Here is a 21,129-nt window from a genome sequence, read left to right as displayed (position 1 = left end):
TTCAAATTTTTATTATTTTAAATTTTCTTTTCAAAATTTTATTATTTGTGTTATAGCGGAAATAGAAATACAGATTCTGTGAAAATTTTAACTCGCTACCTATTGCGGTTCACGAGATATAGCCCACTGACAGACAGTAATAGGGTCCCGTAGGCATCCTTCGGGTACGGAACCCTAGCTAGCAAGATCAGCAAAAAGATCGGAATCTAATGTTGTGTACAGTAAGTAATCCAGACTTCCAGATTAATATTATAGATGCGAAAATGTGTCTGTCTGTGTGCTAGCTTTTTACGGTTCAACAGATTTTGATGATACATATCTCACTCCCGTGTTTAGTCGACGTTAGCCCGACTACTTTCGAACCCATTCGGGGACCTTTATCAAAGGGACTCAGTTCGCGCACGCGTCGTGGTTAAAACTGCGTGCGCGAACATTTTGCACGATAAATCAAAAAATATTATGAATAAAAATAAATAAAAACCTATTTTAATGTATATAGAACGGGTACATGCCACGATTAATTTTTGTTTTTTTTTGTCGATATTTCAACCCAATTGCACGGGTCGTGGTCACGACGGGACTGCGGTACTGCGAGAGATGAAGTTCCGACTGTCAAGGGCAGTAGCGAACTACCCTCTTTCTTGTTCTTTTCGCTGGAACTTCACGAGCTGTCCGGCAAAATACACTCACAACGTCACTATTAACTTTACCGTACAAAGATTTTGAAGGAAAGAGTTGGGGAAGTAGTATACATGAAAACAAAACAAAAATTTAGCTAAACACATTTTATTAATAGATTTCTAAACATTACATTGATAATAATATATAACTCTCTATACAAAACACGAAACGTTTATTTCATAATAATTATTTATTAATTACACAATTTACACAATAGTCTAAGATTAAAAAACTTAGTAACCCTGAAAACTCTTTTGGGGCTAGTAGGTATACATTGGGCCAGCGTGTTGCCAATATCCTGGGCCAATGTATTTGGCTAACATAGGTATAATCCCGACTATAATATTATAAAGGCGAAAGTTTGTATGTATGTGTGTGTGTGTGTGTGTGTGTGTGTGTATGTTTGTTACTCCTTCACGCAAAAACTACTGGACGGATTTGGCTGAAATTTGGAATGAAGATAGATTATACCCTGGATTAACACTTTTTTAACTACTTTTTATCCCGAAAAATCAAAGAGTTCCCGCGGGATTTCGAAAAACGTAAATCCACGCGGACGAAGTCGCGGGCATCATCTAGTCAAGCCAAGGACAGGTTGATCGAAGCGAATTGGCCGGATACGTTGGCCCAATATGTACTAAGCCTGTTTAAGTTAAATCAATAAATATATTTAGTCCGTAAAAATGACTCTTCACGCGCCATTTTAACTCTATGGTTCAACTGTCATGTCAAAAGTACGGTTCACCTTTAAAATAAGGACTAAAATCGTACTTGTGATATGAAATTTGACACAAAAATTTAAAATGGCACGTGAGGAGTTAAATTTTAGGCGTTATATAAAACCGCAACCCACGATTGTGTGTTCTTTAATTGACACCCGACTAAGGCTGAAATCTATAGAGGGTACTGTGAAATTACTCAGTCTTTACTAAGATTAAAACGAGACAGTTTTATGCAGATATAAATCTGTCTCGTTTTAATAGAAACTTAAGTTTGAGCAAAGTCAAAGTTTTATCTACCCTTGACAGAGTTGACAGACTATGTTATGACAGAGATATAAATTTGTCTCGTAAGTCTGAGCAAAGTTAAAATTCGCTGTATAGATTACAGCCTAATAAGTCAAAGTAGGTACTATGATCTCAACCAAGGACCTAAAGTCTAGACGCAAAACCGCGATGCGACTCGAATCATGTACCAGTTTTTTCGAGCCCTCAAATATTTCAGTTTCGGCCTATAGAAAGGGTTATGAATGTTATGATTATGTGTATGTATATAAATTCATTTGTTATCACTTATCTATTAATAGCTTATGCTCGAGACTTCGTCTGCGTGGACTACACAAATTTCAAACCCCTATTTCACCCCCCCTAGGGGTTTTCAAAAATTCTTTCTTAGCGGATGCCTACGTTAAAATAACTATCTGCATGCCAAATTTCAGCCTGATCCGTCCAATAGTTTGAGCTGTGGGTTGATAGATCAGTCAGTCAGTCACCTTTTCCTTTTATATATTTAAAGATAGTTATAAAAGTATAAGCGGACTGACTGCCTGATCTATCAACGCACAGCTCAAACTACTGAACGGATCGGGCTGTTTGACATGCAGATAGCTATTATGACGTAAACATCGGTCACGAAAGGATTTTTGATTTTTGAAAATTCAACCCCAAAAGGGTTAAAACAGGACTTTGAAATTTGTGTAGTCCACGCGGACGAAGTTGCAGCAATAAGCTAGTCAAATATAACTCCATAACTACTTGTTAGATTTTAGCATTCATTATGATCTAATAAGTAGGTGATGAGACGCGACATGCTAAAATGAGGCCAATTGGGTATTTGACTACGATTTTTTTATTACTTTATTATTAACTAGGATAAAAATAATGACGTAAACTGAAAAACCAATTAAATCGATCAAATAATAAAAAAGTTATAAGCATTTAAATATTTCTGATTAGACAGAGATAGCAATATAGAAGTATGACGTCATTTTGACAAATGCCATAGTAGCTTCGTGCGGTTTCATACAAATTTTCGTTTTGCGAGAAAAGGATAAAAGACACTCCCACTTCAAAATTAAAATGCCTGTAACTTTGTAAATCTTTGTTGGATTTTAATATTTTTTTCAATGTACGTCATTATTTTCATCCTAGTCTAAATATAAAAAAAGGAAAAGGTGACTGACTGATTGACTGACTGACTGACTGACTAATCTATCAACGTACAGCTCAAACTACTGGACGGATCGGGCTTAAATTTGGCATGCAGATAGCTATTATGACGTAGGCATCCGCTAAGAAAGGTTTTTGGAAAATTCAACCCCTAAAGGGGTGAAATAGGGGTTTGAAGTCTGTGTAGTTCACGCGGACGAAGTCGCGAGCACAAGCTAGTTTATAATAAAGTAATAATATTTATCAAATTCAAAAGTAGTAAACCTAATTCCACGATATTTATCAAAAACAAAGAAATAGTTTCGGAATTAGAAGGTAACTGGTACACGTACATACACACAGACTAAATAAATAGTCTGCTAACTCAAAATAACCCCCACAATATAGCCGGGTAACAAATTTATTTCGCTGGTTGCGAGCTAGAGGGAATACGGTCTTGGACTGTAGTAATAAAAAAAAAAAATTGCAAATCGGTCCAGAAACCTGGAAAAATCGATGTACATACATTAAAAAAAGTCTAAAAAAAAAACGGGCCGAATTTGAGAACCACCTCCTTTATTGGAAGTCGGTTAGTGACTGAAAAATAGAATGACTGAAATGATTTTCTGTATAACGGTAGTTTACGGGGCTAGATTCTAGAATTCATTATTGAAGTGAATAATTTAAAAAAACGCATGATTTTTGTTCATTTTTAAAATAATTAATTATTAACGACACGCTGGTACGCAAAGCGATCAATGACGTCACATGGCGTAAACGACAAATATTTTAGTTTTTTAACATAAAAATAGAGTAATTTCTGCAGGAAAATATTTTTTATGTTAAAAAATTGAAAAATATTTGTATGTATATACAAAAAAATCACTTCGTTTTATTACAACAGTCCGATACCCTATTTATCTACTATAGTATAATACAAGTTACAATACAAGATGACCTTATTGATATTTTGCCTATACATTATCCACGGAAAGAAGTTATTATATTGCTCTCTGTTACGTAATCCCATACAAATGACAGAGACAAAAATCTCAGTGAGCGCTAACCATATTAAGCTAAGGTTAGGACGTCCGCCTTCTATTTGGAGGTCGGGGTTCGATCCCGGGCACGCACCTTTAACTTTTCGGAGTTATGTGCGTTTTAATTAAATAACACTTGCTTTAAAGGCGAAGGAAAACATCGTGAGAAAACCTGCATGCCTGAGAGTTCTCCATAATGTTCTCAAAGGTGTGTGAAGTCTACCAATCCGCACATGGCCAGCGTGGTAGACTATGGCCAAAACACTTCTCATTCTAAGAGGACCCGTGCTCTGTAGTGAGCCAGCGATGGGTAGATCATGATGATGAACCAATTACAACCAAGCCCATTGAGATTTTTGTCTTTGTCATTTGTAAGGGATTACGTAACAGAGAGAGCGCTATACTAACTTCTCTCCATGGATAGAGTACAGGTACAAATAATTCTCAACATGGAATGTGAAAGCAAAGACAAAAATAAAGACAAACAGATATACAAAAAATTTACATGTAGGAAAATAAGATTTTTATTATTATTATATTTAAGTCGAATCTTTGCGACATTTGCAGCCCCCGTTCCTAATCTTTACTTTAATATTATAAACTAGCTGATCCGCCCCGGCTTCGCTCGGGTGGAGTTTAGAAAATTGAGCGGGAGTTTGAATTAAATTTTTCTCTCCGTAACAATCATCCTCGTACTTCAAGGAATATTATAAAAAAGAATTAGCGAAATTGGTTCAGCTGTTCTCGAGATTTGCGATGAACAACACATTTAGTGATTAATTTTTATATTATAGAGATGATAGGAAAGTAGAAAGATGTTTGTTTGTTGTAATCGATAGACTCCAAAACTACTGAACCGATTTTAATATTTCTTTCACCGTTAGAAAGGAAGATTATCCAGAAGTAACATCCATACTTCCACACTAATATTATAAATACGAAAGTGTGTCTGTCTGTCTGTTACATTTTCACGGCCCAACAGTTTAACCGATTTCGATGAAATTTGGTGCAGAACTAGCTTAAATCCCGGGGAAGGACATAGGCTACTGTTTATCCCGGAAAATTAAAGGTTCCCACGGGGATTTAAAAACCTAAATCCACGCGGACGAAGTCGCGGGCATCGTCTAATAAATATATAAAGGAAAAGCTGACTGACTGACTGACTGATGTATCAACGCACAGCTCAAACCTCTGGACGGATCAAGCTGAAATTTGGCATGCAGATAGCTATTATGACAAGACATCTGCTAAGAAAGGATTTTTGAAAAATGGACCCCTAAGGATTGAATAGCTGTCAAATACCGTATTCGGACACGCACTTGACCAGTTTTTAGGGTTCCGTACGTCAAAAAAAAGGCACCCATATAGGATCACTTTGTTGTCTGTTTGTCTGTCTGTCCGTCGTGTCTGTTAAGAAACCATATGAACCCGTATATACGTCCCGTTGACCTAGAATCATGCAATTTGGTAGGTAGGTAGGTCTTATAGCACAAGTAAAAGGAATAAATCCTACATTACTTCACGGAAAAAAAATTATGTGTTCATGAACAAATATTAGTATTTTTAATTTTCAAAGTTAGATAACTATACAAACTATATCACATGAAAGGGCTTTACTTGTACATTCTAAAACAGATTTGCACAATAGTTTTTGATTTATCGTACAAAATGTCGAAAAAATACGACTGTCGGAACCCTCAGTGCGCGAGTCTGACTCGCACTTGGCCGGTTTTATTTAAATTACAGCCAAGTGCCTTTATAAATTTCAAAGTCTAGTTATCCTTCTTGCGTGGACATCAATGCGTCGAAAACATCAGACCCTGGAGCCACTTTTTCATTAGATCCAAAATAACTGGAAAAGTTGAAAATACCCTCCTGCCTAACATTATCTGTCGAACCGAATTGAGCTTTATTTTTGGTATGCATAGGGGTTACATTCGCGCTAAAGGATTTCTGGGTTAGTAATCTGTCTTGTACAGTTTGCTCGTTTGCTGGAACATACCGGTTTTCCTCAGGATCGTACAAAGTTGCTTCTTTGGAAGATAGTTCTCTTACCTCGTTGTATGGATTCGTTATGTATTCGGAGTATATCTCGTCTTGGATGCTAACTGGTGTGGACTCTATGTCGATGAGGTTAGGTTCGTTTTCGCTTGGCGGCTGGGGTTGACTAGCTGTCGGTTGAGACTGGATTGATATTCCTATCGGTGTTGAAATCATCTGAAATGGAAAAAAAAATAGTTTGAAAGCTGATACCTTATTGCCAGATTCGAGAAAAAGGTAAGGTTAGGGCGTTTGTGCACTTATTCGTATTCGTTTACTGAAAAATATGATTCGAAGTGATCGTCATACAAAACGTATGCTTGTGCACTCATTTGACGGATCCGTATAAATACGAACTAAATTAGTTTAGTGCACAAGCGTACCTACATTTTGTATGAAGGCCACTATGAATCGTATTTTTAAGAAAACGAATAGGAATCGAATACGAATGAGTGCATAAACGCCCTAAGGCATGGTAATATTGTATGTTTAATATAATAATTTCTATAGTAAGATGACTGAACGGACATCAAAGGTAGTAGGTAAAAAATAAAAAAAACCTCTCACAAACAAGATCACGGGTCTTGTCTCAAAATAACAAGGATTTAGGCCGTAGTCCAACTAGCCAACTGTGAATTGACAGGCTTTACACACCTTTAGAAACATTATGGAGAGCTCTCAGGCATGCAGGTTTCGTCACGATGTTTTCTTTCACCTCTAAAGTATGTATTAATTGTTAAAAACACACAACTCAGAAAAGTAAGAGGCGAGTGCCCGGGATCGAACCCCGAACCTCCTCGAGCAGAAGGCGAAGTCTTACCTCATTCAAAGGCTGCAAGAGTACTGAAGAAGTCAACCCCGTCTTATCATATAAGGGATTCCGTATTGGCACCATCCCACTAACCGGAGTCGTACTCACTCCTGTACCAGGCTTGCCTATTGGCGATATCAAGCTTGGCCCAATACTTGGCTTGATTCCCGGCTGGATTGGCATTGGTGTGATTACTCCAGCGGGTCCGCCAATAGCTGGCCCAGACATTTGCGGTACCACAGGATATGCCATCGAATTTTGCGTTGATGTAATTGGGGTAAGTACACCAGTAGATATATGTGCTGGGACTCCCGGCACAGGGGACATTAAGGGGGGACCGGGTATTGAGGGGGATTGGGGTAGACTGATGGGTGAATGAGCTGTAGCTAGCAAGATGTTGGGTGATTGGGCGTTGGATCGTTGCGGTTGGTTGTTGGTGTCGGTTGGTGGGGTAGAAGGGTTGGGCGTACTGTTGGCGGCGACGGGGAGGATGGCCGGGATGGGGGGGATGGATGGCTGCATGTGGCTCGGCACGCTTTGAGGTGGCTTCGTGTTGTCGATCGCTGAAATGTTTCAGTTAACGTTAATTTTGCAGCTGGCTTAATAAAATTGAAATATTTGTTTGTCTTGTGAAAGTGTGTTTGTTTGTTGGTTTGTCCTTCAATCACGTCGCAACGGATCGACGTGATTTTTTGCATGGGTATAGTTTAAGACCTGGATAGGGACATAAGCTACTTTGTATCCCGAAAAATCAAACAAATCCCACGGGATTTTTAAAACCTAAATCCACGCGTACGAAGTCGCAGGCATCAGCTAGTCATATTATAAAGGCGAAAGTGGGTTTGTCTGTTAGTTTGTCCCTCAATCACACCGCAACTGAGCAACCGATCGGGGAAATTTTTAACCGACTTCAAAAAAGGTTCTGGCTTTGTCGGAATATTTTTTTGCATATCTATTACTTTTTATCCCGGAAAATTAAAGAAGAGATCACGCGGGATTTTTAAAAGCCAAAATCCACGCAGACGAAGACACGGGAATCAACTAGTTATAATATCAAAAACTATCATACCATCAGGAAATAGCTCCTCCTTCAAAGTGGGTAAAAATTCTGCTATGATATCCCACGTGATGTACCAGAGGTCATTGTAGCCTTCCGCGTTACTGAAAATCTGAAATGGAAGAACACCGTTGGGCAAGCTTTCTAGTATTATACACATCTCACGACGGCTATACTCACGCGTTTAGTCGACGTTAGCCTATTTCGCGGCGCGCAGTCTCAACCGCGACGCGTGCGTAAACTGACTCCTTAAAAATAGTATTATACGCATCTCACGACGGCTATACTCACGTGTTTAGTCGACGTTAGCCTATTTCGCGGCGCGCAGTCTCAACCGCGACGCGCTGACTCCTTAAAAATAGTATTATACACATCTCACGACGGCTATACTCACGTGTTTAGTCGACGTCAGCCTATTTCGCGGCGCGCAGTCTCAACCGCGACGCGTGCGTAATCTGACTCCTTAAAAAAGGACCCTGGATGGGTTCGAAACTAGTCGGGCTAACGTCGACTAAACACGTGAGTATGGCCGTCTGTGAGATGTATATAATATGGAAGTCACTCGCGATAGTTCAAAGGCTAAAAAAGCTTTCTAGTGTCTACCAACTCTGTGTAGGCGGTTAAACAAAGCCAAATTACATGCTCTATTTGATAACTCGTTAAAATAGTTAAATGATAAAAATGTAAAATAGTTAAATGATGATAATGTTAAAAAAATGATACCTGCTTCTGGAATAATGGCACCGATTCTGTTGTCTTTCACTAAACTAAATTTAGAGTAGGTATCTGCATGTTTTACTTTTTAATATTACTAAAAAAGGACAGAACATGAACTTTACATTTAAAGACTCTAAATTTTAGTGCACGCTATAAATTTAAACAATCTCGCGCTCGCGACTGTGCGCTAAAATAACGGGCTTTACAATGTGTCTGTCCTTTTCATATTACATTAGTAAGAAGAGGATGCGAATACTCTAAAATTTGGTTGTGATCAGAATCAGTACCAATTTTTATCTACATGTTATAATGTTTTTTTTAAATTACATATAGTAAATAAAGTTTGCCAATATGTGACACATTTTGATTTCATTTCATAATCAGGATTTACAGATATGAGCATAAATAAACTACTACATATTATACAATGAACCGAAAGCTTAATTTGCTATAATCCGCTGAAACAGGTCGAATCTGTATGATGCAAAATGCAGCATGCGAAATGCACCGCCCGCCCTCCCACTGCTAACCATGCAGGAACAAGCAGCTACCAGGCAAGCAATACGCACCCGCACCACCACCACGCAGCACCACACAAATCCCAAAACACACTCGACGCACTACACATTACAATATTGTGTCGCGTACCTTGACGGAGTGCATGACGAGCAGCATGTTCTTCAGCGACTCGAGCGCCGCCTCGCGCAGCGGCTCCGCGGGCGACGCCAGCAGCGCGCGCTGCACGCGCACGATGCGCGCCCACAGCGACGCGAACGACGCGCGCCCGACCAGTGCCGGCAGGTGTTGCAGGAACACCTACTCAATAATAGTCGTAGTAGTGTATTACAATCCATCCATCCATATCCATACTAATCCAAATATTATAAACGCGAAAGTGTGTCTGTCTGTCTGCTAGCTTTTCACGGCCCAGCAGTTCAACCGATTTCGATGAAATTGAGTACAGAGTTTGCTAGCTTTTCACGGCCCAGCATCCCGGGGAAGGACATAGGCTACTCTTTATCCCGGAAAATTTAAGAGTTTCCACGGGATTTTAAAAAAACCTAAATCCACGAGGACTTTATATAGGAGGAGGATATTATTATAGTTATCAACCAATAGATGTTTCCAGTACTACCACTTTTATAAGTACGCCGATGTACCTGCGCAGAAATTTTATTTGAATGGCGCGAAAATATCTCAGCCAATCTTAGCGCACGTCCATCTGCTATTGGTTGCTGCCACGCACCACGTTTTTTTACGCGCGAACTATGGAGCGAGATTTAAAAATCCTTTCTTAGCGGATGCCTACCTCATAATAGCTATCTGCATGCCAAATTTCAGACCGATCCGTCCAGTAGTTTGAGCTGTGCGCTGATAGATCAGTCAGTCAGCCAGTCAGTCACCTTTTCCTTTTATATATTTAGATACAAAACAGGTGTCTCGAACTTATAGGAACTCACTACAGTACGCGGCATAAAATATTTTATATCAATCTTTAGAAAGACAGCGGTTTCGTAGAGCGTTGTCTCTGTCGTTGAGACAGACAAAACGTCACATAGGTATGAGAGACAGAGACAACGCTCTACGGTAGACGAAACCTCTTTCTAAAGGCGGATATACAATATTTCCTGCCGGCTGCTGTAGATACGTTCAGCTACTCACTTTGCACATGACAGTGTCAGCCCTCGCGGCGGCGTCGGGCCTGCGGGGCGGGTTGTTGAGGAGCGGTAACAGGACATGCTCGAAGCAGGCCTCCCAGCCCGCGCCGCCCAGCGCGGACAGGGCGGGGGCTAGCAGCGCCCGCTGGAGGTAAGCTATCGCAGAGTACGATATAGCACTGCTCGATCCCTGAAACAAGCATATCAAATACATTTTTGCGCCATGAAGTGCGATTTAAGGCTGAGATCTATAGAGCGCACTTTGACTTTGCTCAGACTTAAGATTGAGTTAAAACGAGACATAATTATGTAGGAGATATAGCTTTGTCTCGTTTTAACTCTAAGCTAAGTCAGAGTGCGCTCTTGGCTCTATAGATCTCACCCTTAGAGTAACTGATAAATTTTTATGGCCAGATTTAAAACAGCCGCCAAACATAACTGCTATTTTGAAGCCGCCATCTTTTAAATAAATATTTTTTAATAAATATCTATTTTTAATTTATGAAGGGCGATTTTATAGAATCTTATGATTCGCTATAGCTTTGTTTTCTTAAATAGCTTTGTTAAATCGGTGGTAAAATCTGTACTTGAAAAGCAAATTCTACTGAGAAGAACTGGTAGGAAACTCATAAATGAAGCTGAATGAAGGGACGACAGAGGGAGTCTTCTGGCGTAGACCATAAACTAGTTTTAACAAAGGATTCTAGTCAGAACTTCTAGTCAGAGTAAAGCGGGTTTAATTGTAATGTAACATAGCCACGTGTAAACCTATGAACAAAGTTAAACCCGGTCAGGTGCGACTTGCGACTCAGTCTCGGTGCGACTTGCGAGTCGGACTCAGTGCGACTTTAGAGTCAGACTCGGTGCGATTTGCGAGTCGGACTCGGTACAACTTGCAAGTTGGACTCGCATACGAAGGGTTCCGTACCATCGTACAAGAAACAACACTTTTTAATTTTTTTAATTTTCAAAGTTATTTTGAAATTTTTAGTATTTGTTGTTATAGTGGCAATAGAAATAAACCAGTCTGTGAAAATTTTAACTCTCTACCTATTACGGTACACGACATACAGCGCGCTGAGACACAGACGGACGGACTGACAACGGAGGCTTATTAACAGGGTCCCGTTGGCACCCTTCGAGTACGGAACCCTGAAAATTAACATGAAAGAAAAGGAAATGAATGAAGTAATGTTTAGTACAGTATAATACAATTAGATTTATTGTAATCGAGATAATTATTATTATTATTGGCAATGTCACAGTGGCTGGGTCCGAACAAATTTGGTTTTCAGAATAACTGCTGATAAAATCAAACAGGAATAAGTCCTGCAAATTGCTATTGTGCTGGAACCATGTCTCATTAACATCGAAGACGTATATTTAAGTAAAAATGTACCATCAGCTCGAAACTTCAGTCTCGTGCTGACGTCACTAAAATGGCGGCCACGCGCATTAGCAATTTACCGAACTTGTAAACCGCTCTTGAATGAAGTTCTACGACGTTTTAAATGCGATTTTATCTGGGAGCTAGTAAATTGGGGATAGACAACTCTATTCTCACAGATGATATATTGGAGATGTCTCTCAACAAGTTCAAAGTTTTCATAAAACATTGGAAAATCCTATTACAATCCCCCCCGCCTCACGCCACGGTTGCCAACTCGACCTGTCGCGTAGGGTCACTACGGAATGCTCCATACGTACGAGACTAACAAACACATTTTTATTACAGAACCCTTATAGATTCGTCATGTCTGTCTGTCCGTCCGTATGTCACAGCCACTTTTCCCGAAACTATAAGAGCTATACTGTCGAAAGTTGGTAAGTAGATGTATTTCTGTGAACCGCATTAAGATTTTTACACAAAAATAGAAAAAAAAAACAATAAATTTTGGGGGTTCCCCATACTTAGAACTTAAACTCAATTTTTTTTTATCAAACCTATGGATCTTGGTCTTCAAAAATGATATTGAAGTTTCTAATATCATTTTTTGCTAAACTGAATAGTTTGCGCGAGAGACACTTTCAAAGTGGTAAAATGTCCCCCCTCCCCCCTGTAACTTCTAAAATAAGAGAATGATAAAAGTAAAAAAAATATAAATGATGTACATTACCATGCAAACTTCCACCGAAAATTGGTTTGAACGAGATCTAGTAAGTAGTTTTTGATTTATCGTGCAAAATGTCGATAAAATTACGATTGTAGTACGGAGCCCTCAGTGCGCGAGTTTGATTCGCACTTGGCCGGTTTTTTTAATTAAAACTTACTGAAGCGCGGCCAAACCCGGTGTTGGCTTTAATATCGGGTCGACGGTTCAACCTTGCTTGCGTTACACAAAATGTCTAACTGCACGCACTATATAGCTAGTTCTATGACTATCGTGTTATTGACGTTTTTGATTATTCAAGAATGTGAAACGAAAAAGGTATACCTTATTTAATTAATTTTTTGCTTCTTTTCCAACTTTAACTTTTGTACGATTTGTGCACCATAAACAAAGTTAATAAAGAATAATAATAGGTAACTACTTTGTACTTTAAAACACCTCGATGAAACATCATCATCATAATCAACCCATCGCCGCCGGCTCACTACAGAGCACGGGTCTCCTCTCAGAGTGAGAAGGGTTTGGGCCATAGTCTACCACGCTGGCCATGTGCGGATTTGTAAGATGAAACATGTCGGCCTAAAAATTTGCTGTTGGGCAGACATTTCGAACATGTGCAATAGCGCAATAATGAAATTGAGCGCACGCTGTGTGCGCTAATATTCATTATTGCATGTTGTCGCCCAGGTACCTAGTTCATAGTAGCCAAACGTTAGTAACGTTAGGAACGTACTATGAATAATGCTGCAGCAATGTACATCATCATCATCAACCGATAGACGTCCACTGCTGGACATAGGTCATGAGGTCCAGGCAAAAGGCAAACGAGGCCTGACCGGACAGCCCCTTTCCTGATGATTTGCGTATTGCAGTACCGGGAAGGCCGGCCAGCGAAGGGAGGTTTTACTCCATAGGTCGCTGAGAGAATCTCAGTGAAGTCGGGCATGTCAATTGGCATCCATGGGGATTTCCTCCTAACCAATTAAAAAAAAAGTAAAGCAACTTAGAAAAGCGTCGTTTTGTTTGTTTTGCAGGTATCGTATCTCAATATGGAGCGACCATTCCTAGAGTACAGCGACCCGGCTTATGTCGTCAACGTGTCCATAACGGCGAGGCGGTACAACCGAACTGACGCCCATCACTACTTCACATTGGAGTTCAACCTATTGAAGTTTGACAAACACTGCGTTGTGAGCCAAGCCTCTGTTCTGTTCCCTCTCTTGTAGCATATCTGTCGTGAGGAAATAATCCCATACGAATGACAGAGCTAAAAATCTCAGTCGTTAGCCATTTTGATTCACCAACCAATGACAAACATGATTTAATGTAGATAACGGGTACATACCACAATTAATTTGACATTACGACATCGAAAGTGACGTTTCGAGTGTATTTTGCCGGACAGCTCGTGAAGTTCCAGGGAAAAGAATAAGAAAGAAAGAGGGTAGTTCGCTACTGCCCTTGACAGCTCGAACCTCATCTCTTGCAGCACCGCAGTCCCGTCGTGATCACGTCCCGTGCAAATTGGGTTGAAATATGGAGAAATAAAAATATCAAATTAATCGTGGTATGTACCCGTTCATCATTCTACATTAAAATATGTCGTTAAACCATTCATCTACATTAAAATATGTCGTTAAACCACGAAATAAACTTAAAATCATTAATGACAAACATGTTTTGAAAAACATTCGAAAACGTTTTAAAAAAAATTGGAAATTCAATTCGAAAACATAAGTTTCGTTTGTGAGTGGTTGGTGTCTGGTGCCTCAAAATGGTTAGCACCCACTTAGATTTTTGTCTCTACCATTTGTATGGGATTACGTAGTATAGAGAGCGCTATAGTAACATCTCTCCGTGGATAGTGTATAGCATAGATTCTGTGGTTTCAGCACACTTTCTCCTTCTACGAGTTGCTATCAGCATCGAACAAGCGCCACATAGTGGAGTTACAGTACGACTTTTGCGACTGGGCGGAGAACGACCACTTTTTCGGCGCAGTGTTCAGGGAAGCTTTCCTAAAAATGCCGCCGACAGAACGACCGATGCCCGAGTTTAAATGCCCCTTGATGCCTGTAAGTCTCAAACTTCGTGTTCAACTGGAGCATCCTCAGGAGATGTAGACCTTACAATGCACAATTGCAAAGTGACAATCGTGCAATTGTGCATTGTAAGGTCTACATCTCCTGAGGATGCTCCGGTGTCGCGGCGAAACGTGCGTCGAGTGTGTTTTGGGATTTGTGACATGCAAACTGTGGAACCAACTCCCATCGGCGGTGTTCCCACTAGATTACAACATGGGGTTATTCAAGGGGCGGACCAACAAATTCCTAAAAGGCCGGCAACGCATCGGCGGTTCCTCTGGTGCTGCAAATGTTCATGGGCGGAGGTAATCACTTAACATCAGGTAACCCGCCTGCTCGTTTGCTCGATACCTCTATTTAACAAAAAAAATAGGCCACTTGGAGTCAATGCCGCGTGCTTCCATTGCGGGTTTGAAAAATAGTAAATCATAAAAATTACAAGATAATGCAAAAATGGTTATTGGCATTGGACTGTGTTTAGGTCTGATTACGCCCTGTATGTCACAGTAATCTCTATCTTTAATTTCAGGGGCGATATAGTTACAAAAATATAGTAATACCAATGTTCAATATGCCGGTGAGATTCCCGTTCCAAGATGGCCGCATTTACTACACTTTGATGTGCAAGAACACAGCTGTCGCAAAAGCGCGCATAGATTTTCAGATTATGGAGAAAAATATGAAGAATGTTTGAACATAAAATTATTTTATTTATTTTATTTTATTCGTTCATTAGTAATCAACAGCGATACAGACAATATAATTTTACATAATATCAGACTGAAAATGAGGCCAAATAGGATTACAATTTTGTTTAACAGATTACTTAAATAGTTATTAATTGGCCCCGATTCTCTAGTCTCTCTCGAAACTAAATTTAAAATATCTGCATCCTTTTCTTTTTACTAATGCTAAAAAAGGAACGGAACATGACTTTCACATTTAAAGACTCTAAATTTTAGTGCACAATACAAATTTAAACAGTAGGTTCGCGAGTGCGTGCTAAAATCACGGGTTTTACCATCTAAAAATTAAATTTAGAAATGTCAAACTGCTTCTGTCCTTTTCATATTACAATAGTAAGAAGAGGGTGCGAATACTCTAAAATTAGGTTGTGCTTAGAATCGGTGCCATTATAAATTTATAACAGTACGTTTGAAGAGACCAAATAAGTCAATATAATAATATGAAATAAATGTCAATTAACTAGTAAAAATACCTATTAAAATACCTAAATTATAAAATTACTGGCGAACTTCGTACCGCCTGACAGTTAATTCTTTTTCAGGATTTTTTTTTATTTTTCTCTCCGTAAGAACCATCCCCGTACTTCAAGGAATATTATAAAAAACAAATTAGCGAAATCGGTTCAGCTGTTTTGTTTTCGAGATTTGCGATCAGCAACACATTTAGCGATTTATTTTTATACATAGAGAAGATAAAGAATTTCGAAAGCGGCCAAACTTGTAACACCTACCTTTTTGCCTCTGTTGTCGGTACAAAACTCGGCGATCCCTTGCAAGAGAGGTTTCCACGCCACCTCCCACAGGTCGTAGTCTTCAGCACCTAGAAAGGTTATATTTTGTTTTACTTTGTTCTATAGCATCATCATCATCAACCAATAGACGTCCACTGCTGGACATAGGTATCTTGTAGGGAGTTCCACACGCCACGGTCTTGCGCCGCCTGGATCCAGCGGCTCCCTGCGACTCGTCTAATGTCGTCCTTCTACCTAGTGTTCTATAGCAATATAATATATATAAATAAATATTGTATACTAGCTGATGCCCGCGACTTCGTCCGCGTGGATATACATTTTTCAAAATCCCGCGGGAACTCTTTGATTTTCCGGGATAAAAAGTAGCCTATGTGTTAATCCAGGGTATAATCTATCTCCATTTCAAATTGCATCCAAATCCGTTCAGCCGTTTTTTCGTGATTGAGTAACAAACATCCAAACATCCACACTTTCACATCAGTACCCTTATCAAAAATGTGAAAGTGTGTTTGTTTGTTGGTTTGTCCTTCAATCACGTCGCAACAGAGCAACGGATCGACGTAGTAGTAGACGTATAGTTTAAGACCTGACATAGGCTACTTTTTATTCCGGGAAATCAAAGAGTTCCCATGGGATTTTGAAAAATCTAAATCCACGCGTACGAAGCCGTGGGCATCAGCTAGTAATTTGACTATGACTTTGACTTTGTCTTCTCGTCCAAACTTCTTCAATCCTTGAAGACCAAAGTCTTCGAATAGGGCGTGTTGCCAGTGATGACATATGGATCCTAGACATGGTCGCTAACTATAGGCCTGATAAAAAAGCTCAGAGTCACTCAGTCGAGCTATGCTTGGGCCTTGGAGCTTCTCTACTTCAACAAATCAGACATCCGAGGAGATCCGTAGGAGAACGAGAGATAACTCAACGGGTTGCGAAGCTGAAGTGGAAATAGACAGGGCACATATGTAATTCGATAAAAAACCGATAGACATTGGGGTCTCAAGGTGGTAGAATGGCGATCTCACACCGGAATGCGCAGCGTTGGAAGATGCCCACTAGACGACATTAGTGTGTGTGTCGTGTGAAAGTCCCTATAAAGGCAGAACACACTAACCTTGCCCCTGGTCGGCCTCGTCGCGCCACCACTTGAATATCTGCGCCGTGCGGCTGTGTAAAGTGTGCATCAGGTCCAGTAACTGCAATCAATATCCATATTATAAATGTGAAAGTGTGTTTGTTTGTTGGTTTGTCCTTCAATCACGTCGCAACGGAGCAACGGATCGACATAATTTTTTGGATATAGTTTAAGACCTCGAGAGTGACATAGGCTATTTTTTATCTCGGGAAATCAAAGAATTCCCACGGGATTTTTAAAAACCTAAATCCACGCGTACGAAGTCACGGGCATCAGCTAGTACAAGATAAAAGGCAGATCAGTGTGGCTCTTTGCGTATGTAAACGGCATTTCGAAGCAATTTTCTTAAGACTAGCTTCGCTCGCGACTTCGCGACTTCGCCCGCGTGGACAACACAAATTTCAAACCATTATTTAACCCTCTTAGGGGTTTAATTTTCAAAAATCCTTTCTTAGCGGATGCCTACGTCACAATAGATATCTGCATGCCAAATTTCAGCCCGATCCGTCCAGTAATTTGAGCTGTGCTTTGGTAGTTTAGTCAGTCAGTCAGTCATTCAGTCAGTCACCTTTTCTTTTTATATATTTAGATGAGTATTATATCAATATGAAAATGATCGTCAAGGAGATTGCTTCGTACCTTGATGCTGACGACGTGGTAGTGGTCCTGGGTATCGATCTCTTCGTCACTGGAGTCGCCGCGCGCTTGGCGTCTCGACCCGCCTCGTCGGTCGTCCTTTCTCACCGCATTCCTACCTATACACAGATACGGGTATATTTTTTTTTTTAAATATTAGCCATGTTAAATGACAAATATTCCCCTTTCCTCTCTAACTAAGCGTCAAGCTTGTGCTAGGAGTAGGTACGACAATAGTGCAACGGGCGGGGTTTGAACCGTTCGACCTTTTCAGTCCACTTCTTTACCCAAATTGAGTTGAGCTATTGAGGCTCTCAATTAAAAAATATGAAGGTGGGAAGACACGGTCTGCCCACGAAATTCAAATTTAATTTGGTTTTTCGCAATTTGTAAACTAATACGACAAAGTAGCCTTATGGCATTCAAATTGAGCCCCTAGCAGTATCATCTTCACAGGCTTATATAAAAATCTTTACTTGAAAGTGTCCAGTTTAAGAAATTAGTCAAAATAATGAGTTTGAGGTGAGCTCCTCACAAATTAGTCATTATTTTGACTAATTTCTTAAACTGGACACTTTCAAGTAAAGATTTTTATATAAACCTGTGAAGATGATATTGCTAGGGGCGAAATCAGAATGCCATAGCCCATAAGTCTACTTTGTCGCATTAGTTTACAAATTGTGAAAAACCAAATTAAACTTGAATTTCGCGGGCAGACCCGTGCTTTGGGCCTTAAGGAAATTTAAATCAAGCTGAAAAATGACACCATGCACTAACGCGGTATGCGGAGATTAACAAAAATCACTCTAAATATACCACCAATGCCAATGTGACCTTGAAGCGACCTTGAGTGTTTAATTACCAATCCACTGCCATATCCTTTCCAAGTTAGCCCGCATCCATCTTACACTACATCATCACTTACCATCCGGTGTGATCGCCAGTCAAGGGTTAACTTGTATAGGTAAGGCACACTAACACACTTTCGCATTTATAATATGGGTAGTAATTAGGCTCTGGAAAATTAAATGAATTGCTTTCAAACTCGTTACAATAAACCCCATGGTAGGAACACAAAAAATGAGCTATCCATCTCCAGATAGAGCCTCAATAGCTCAACCGGTAAAGGAGTGGACTGAAAACCGAAAGGTCGCCGGTTCAAACCCCGCCCGTTGCACTATTGTCGCAACTACTCCTAGCACAAGCCTGACGCAGTTGGAGAGGAAAGGGGAATATTAGTCATTTAACATGGCTAATATTCTTAAAAAAAAATTAGTAAAACTCGGCTACTAGTCATCGTTTAGGGATCTGTGTCGCTCACATCGACAAATAAAACAAAACTTTCTAATATTCCACACCTTAGATAAGCCATGTCACTAAAATAATGTTAAGTATGCATGTGGAAGGAAAAAAGAGGAGAGGACGACCAAAGAAAAGGTGGATGGATTGCGTGAAAGAGGATGGAGGGGTGGATAATACGTTGACGATTGACAGGAATGAGTGGAAGAAGAAGACATGTTGTGCCGACCCCACGTAGCGTGGGATAAGGTAAGGAAGAAGAAGATATACGCTGGAGCGTGACCTTAAAAACTTGCTCTAACTTCAACTCTACGGCTTTTCAACTCTCTTGATTGTCAACACTTACCAGACTGCAGTGTAGCCTTCGCCATTAGTCTGACGCAGCGCACAGCCGCGCGGCAGTTGTGCGGCGTCACGTGCGCCACGTCCCTGATCACCAGAGCAAGCGCTTCCACACACCGAGCAAGTGCCGTGCTCCGGTGTGGCCTTAACGAAACTTGCTCCAACTCCAACTCTACGGTTTCTGTTGCACTGGCTGTCTCGTTTTTCACCTAAAAAGTAATTTTTTTATACATATGACATATGTATATGCAATCGAGTTTCAACCAGTCAGAAAAGCCCTGCCATTCAGAAAAAGCCCTGCACAGCTACCTACGTACAAGGCAACCTACTAAAAAGCTTCATATTATAGGAACTTACCAATATCCATCCCTGTGTTTGCGGGGAATGCGAGAGCTCACTTTCAGAGGACACGCTGGTTGGCTGTCTCTCGCTGTCGTCTTCAGACCCTTCCGACCTACTGGATCCTGCTACAAATTAAATTATTCTCTTCAATTTTGCCTTTTAAACAGGAGTAGTGCTTACATTTTGCGAACTCATTCGCCATTTTTGCTCTATGTGTCAATTATTGTCATGTAAAAAGTACGATTTTAGTCCTTAAAACCGTACTTTTGACATGACTGTTTACAAATAGAGCTAAAATGGAGAGTAAGTTCTTAAACTTTATGCATTACTAACTTATGCTCGCGACTTCATCCGCGTGGACTACACAAATTTCAAACCCCTATTTCACCCGCTTAGGGGTTGAATTTTTAAAAATCCTTTCTCAGCGGATGCCTACGTCATAATAGCTATCTGCATGCCAAATTTCAGCCTGATCCGTCCAGTAGTTTGAGCTGTGCGTTGATAGATCAGTCAGTCAGTCACCTTTTCTTTTTATATATTTAGATAACTACTGAGTTTCTTGTCTGTTCTTCTCAGTAGAATCTGCTTTCTAAATAGGTAGGTAGGTTCTAGGTAGGTTTGCAGCTATCGAAACTACTTTCAAAGGCCCATATTACAATGCAGCTCTTTGAACGAGAAATGACATTTATTTGCTTTTTACTATATTTGATAACTAGCTGATCCCCGCGGCTTCGCCCGCGTAGATTTAGGTTTTTAAAGATCCCGTATAGCCTATGTCACTCAGGAATAATGTAGCTTTCTACTGGTGAAAGAATTTTTAAAATCGGTTCAGTAGTTCTAAAGATTACCCCCTACAAACAAACTTGGCCGTGCAGCAGAAATCGTAATATTTTAATTTCGCCATAACTTCAAAACCAAACGTCCAATTTTAATCATTCAAAGACCAAATATTATCTCCATAAACTGTTCTTAGTGATGAAATCATTTATTTTGATAAGGATTAATAGCATGAGTAAAATAAACGCGTTTAAATGTAGTCCAAAAAAAATTCAAGATTTTTAAATAAAAAAATGGTTGCTGTGCCTCACTCGACATAGATGGGTATAGTGTGTCGCGGACTTTTTTGTAGATATTTATAAGATCTACAATTAATTAGAACATTTTATGGTTCTATCTTTTATAGTTTAGGCAGCGTACGCAAAATAAGTAACTTTTCTGGTTGATTTTTTACACCTTGTGTCCGAAAAACCCAAATATCTTACGGAACCCTATTTTTTTCCAAAATAAAATATAGCCTATGTTACTCGTGGATAATGTAGCTTTCGAATGGTGAAAGAATTTTTAAAATCGGTCCAGTAGTTTTTGAGCCTATTCAGTACAAACAAACAAACAAACAAACAAACAAACAAACAAACAAAGTTTTCCTCTTTATAATATTATATAAGTGTAGATTTATTTTTACTATATTTTATGCAAAGTGTCGCTACTAGATGGCATTAACAGTCACTTCAGTACTGAGTGAACATACATA

General features: G+C 39.8%; 1 protein-coding gene across 1 annotated transcript in view; it reads right to left on the bottom strand.

The window, feature by feature from the left end:
* Window positions 1-770: 770 nt before the first annotated feature.
* The window catches only part of garz (Sec7 domain-containing protein garz), a 51,688-nt gene continuing 31,329 nt past the window's right edge, over window positions 771-21,129 (bottom strand). Inside the window, exons 21-30 of the mRNA XM_034979046.2 lie at window positions 19,614-19,723; window positions 19,261-19,465; window positions 17,619-17,734; window positions 16,959-17,040; window positions 15,824-15,912; window positions 10,156-10,341; window positions 9,142-9,309; window positions 7,789-7,888; window positions 6,729-7,282; window positions 771-6,085 (exon numbers count right to left, since the gene is read on the bottom strand). Coding sequence (XP_034834937.2) covers window positions 5,645-6,085; window positions 6,729-7,282; window positions 7,789-7,888; window positions 9,142-9,309; window positions 10,156-10,341; window positions 15,824-15,912; window positions 16,959-17,040; window positions 17,619-17,734; window positions 19,261-19,465; window positions 19,614-19,723 — 2,051 coding nt within the window. The 3' untranslated portion in view covers window positions 771-5,644. The remainder of the gene's footprint in view (window positions 6,086-6,728; window positions 7,283-7,788; window positions 7,889-9,141; window positions 9,310-10,155; window positions 10,342-15,823; window positions 15,913-16,958; window positions 17,041-17,618; window positions 17,735-19,260; window positions 19,466-19,613; window positions 19,724-21,129) is intronic.

Source organism: Maniola hyperantus, chromosome 19 (assembly GCF_902806685.2).
Source record: "Maniola hyperantus chromosome 19, iAphHyp1.2, whole genome shotgun sequence".
Taxonomy (NCBI): domain Eukaryota; kingdom Metazoa; phylum Arthropoda; class Insecta; order Lepidoptera; family Nymphalidae; genus Maniola; species Maniola hyperantus.
Note: the sequence above shows the minus strand (reverse complement) of the source record. Positions and strands in the feature narration are given on the sequence as shown.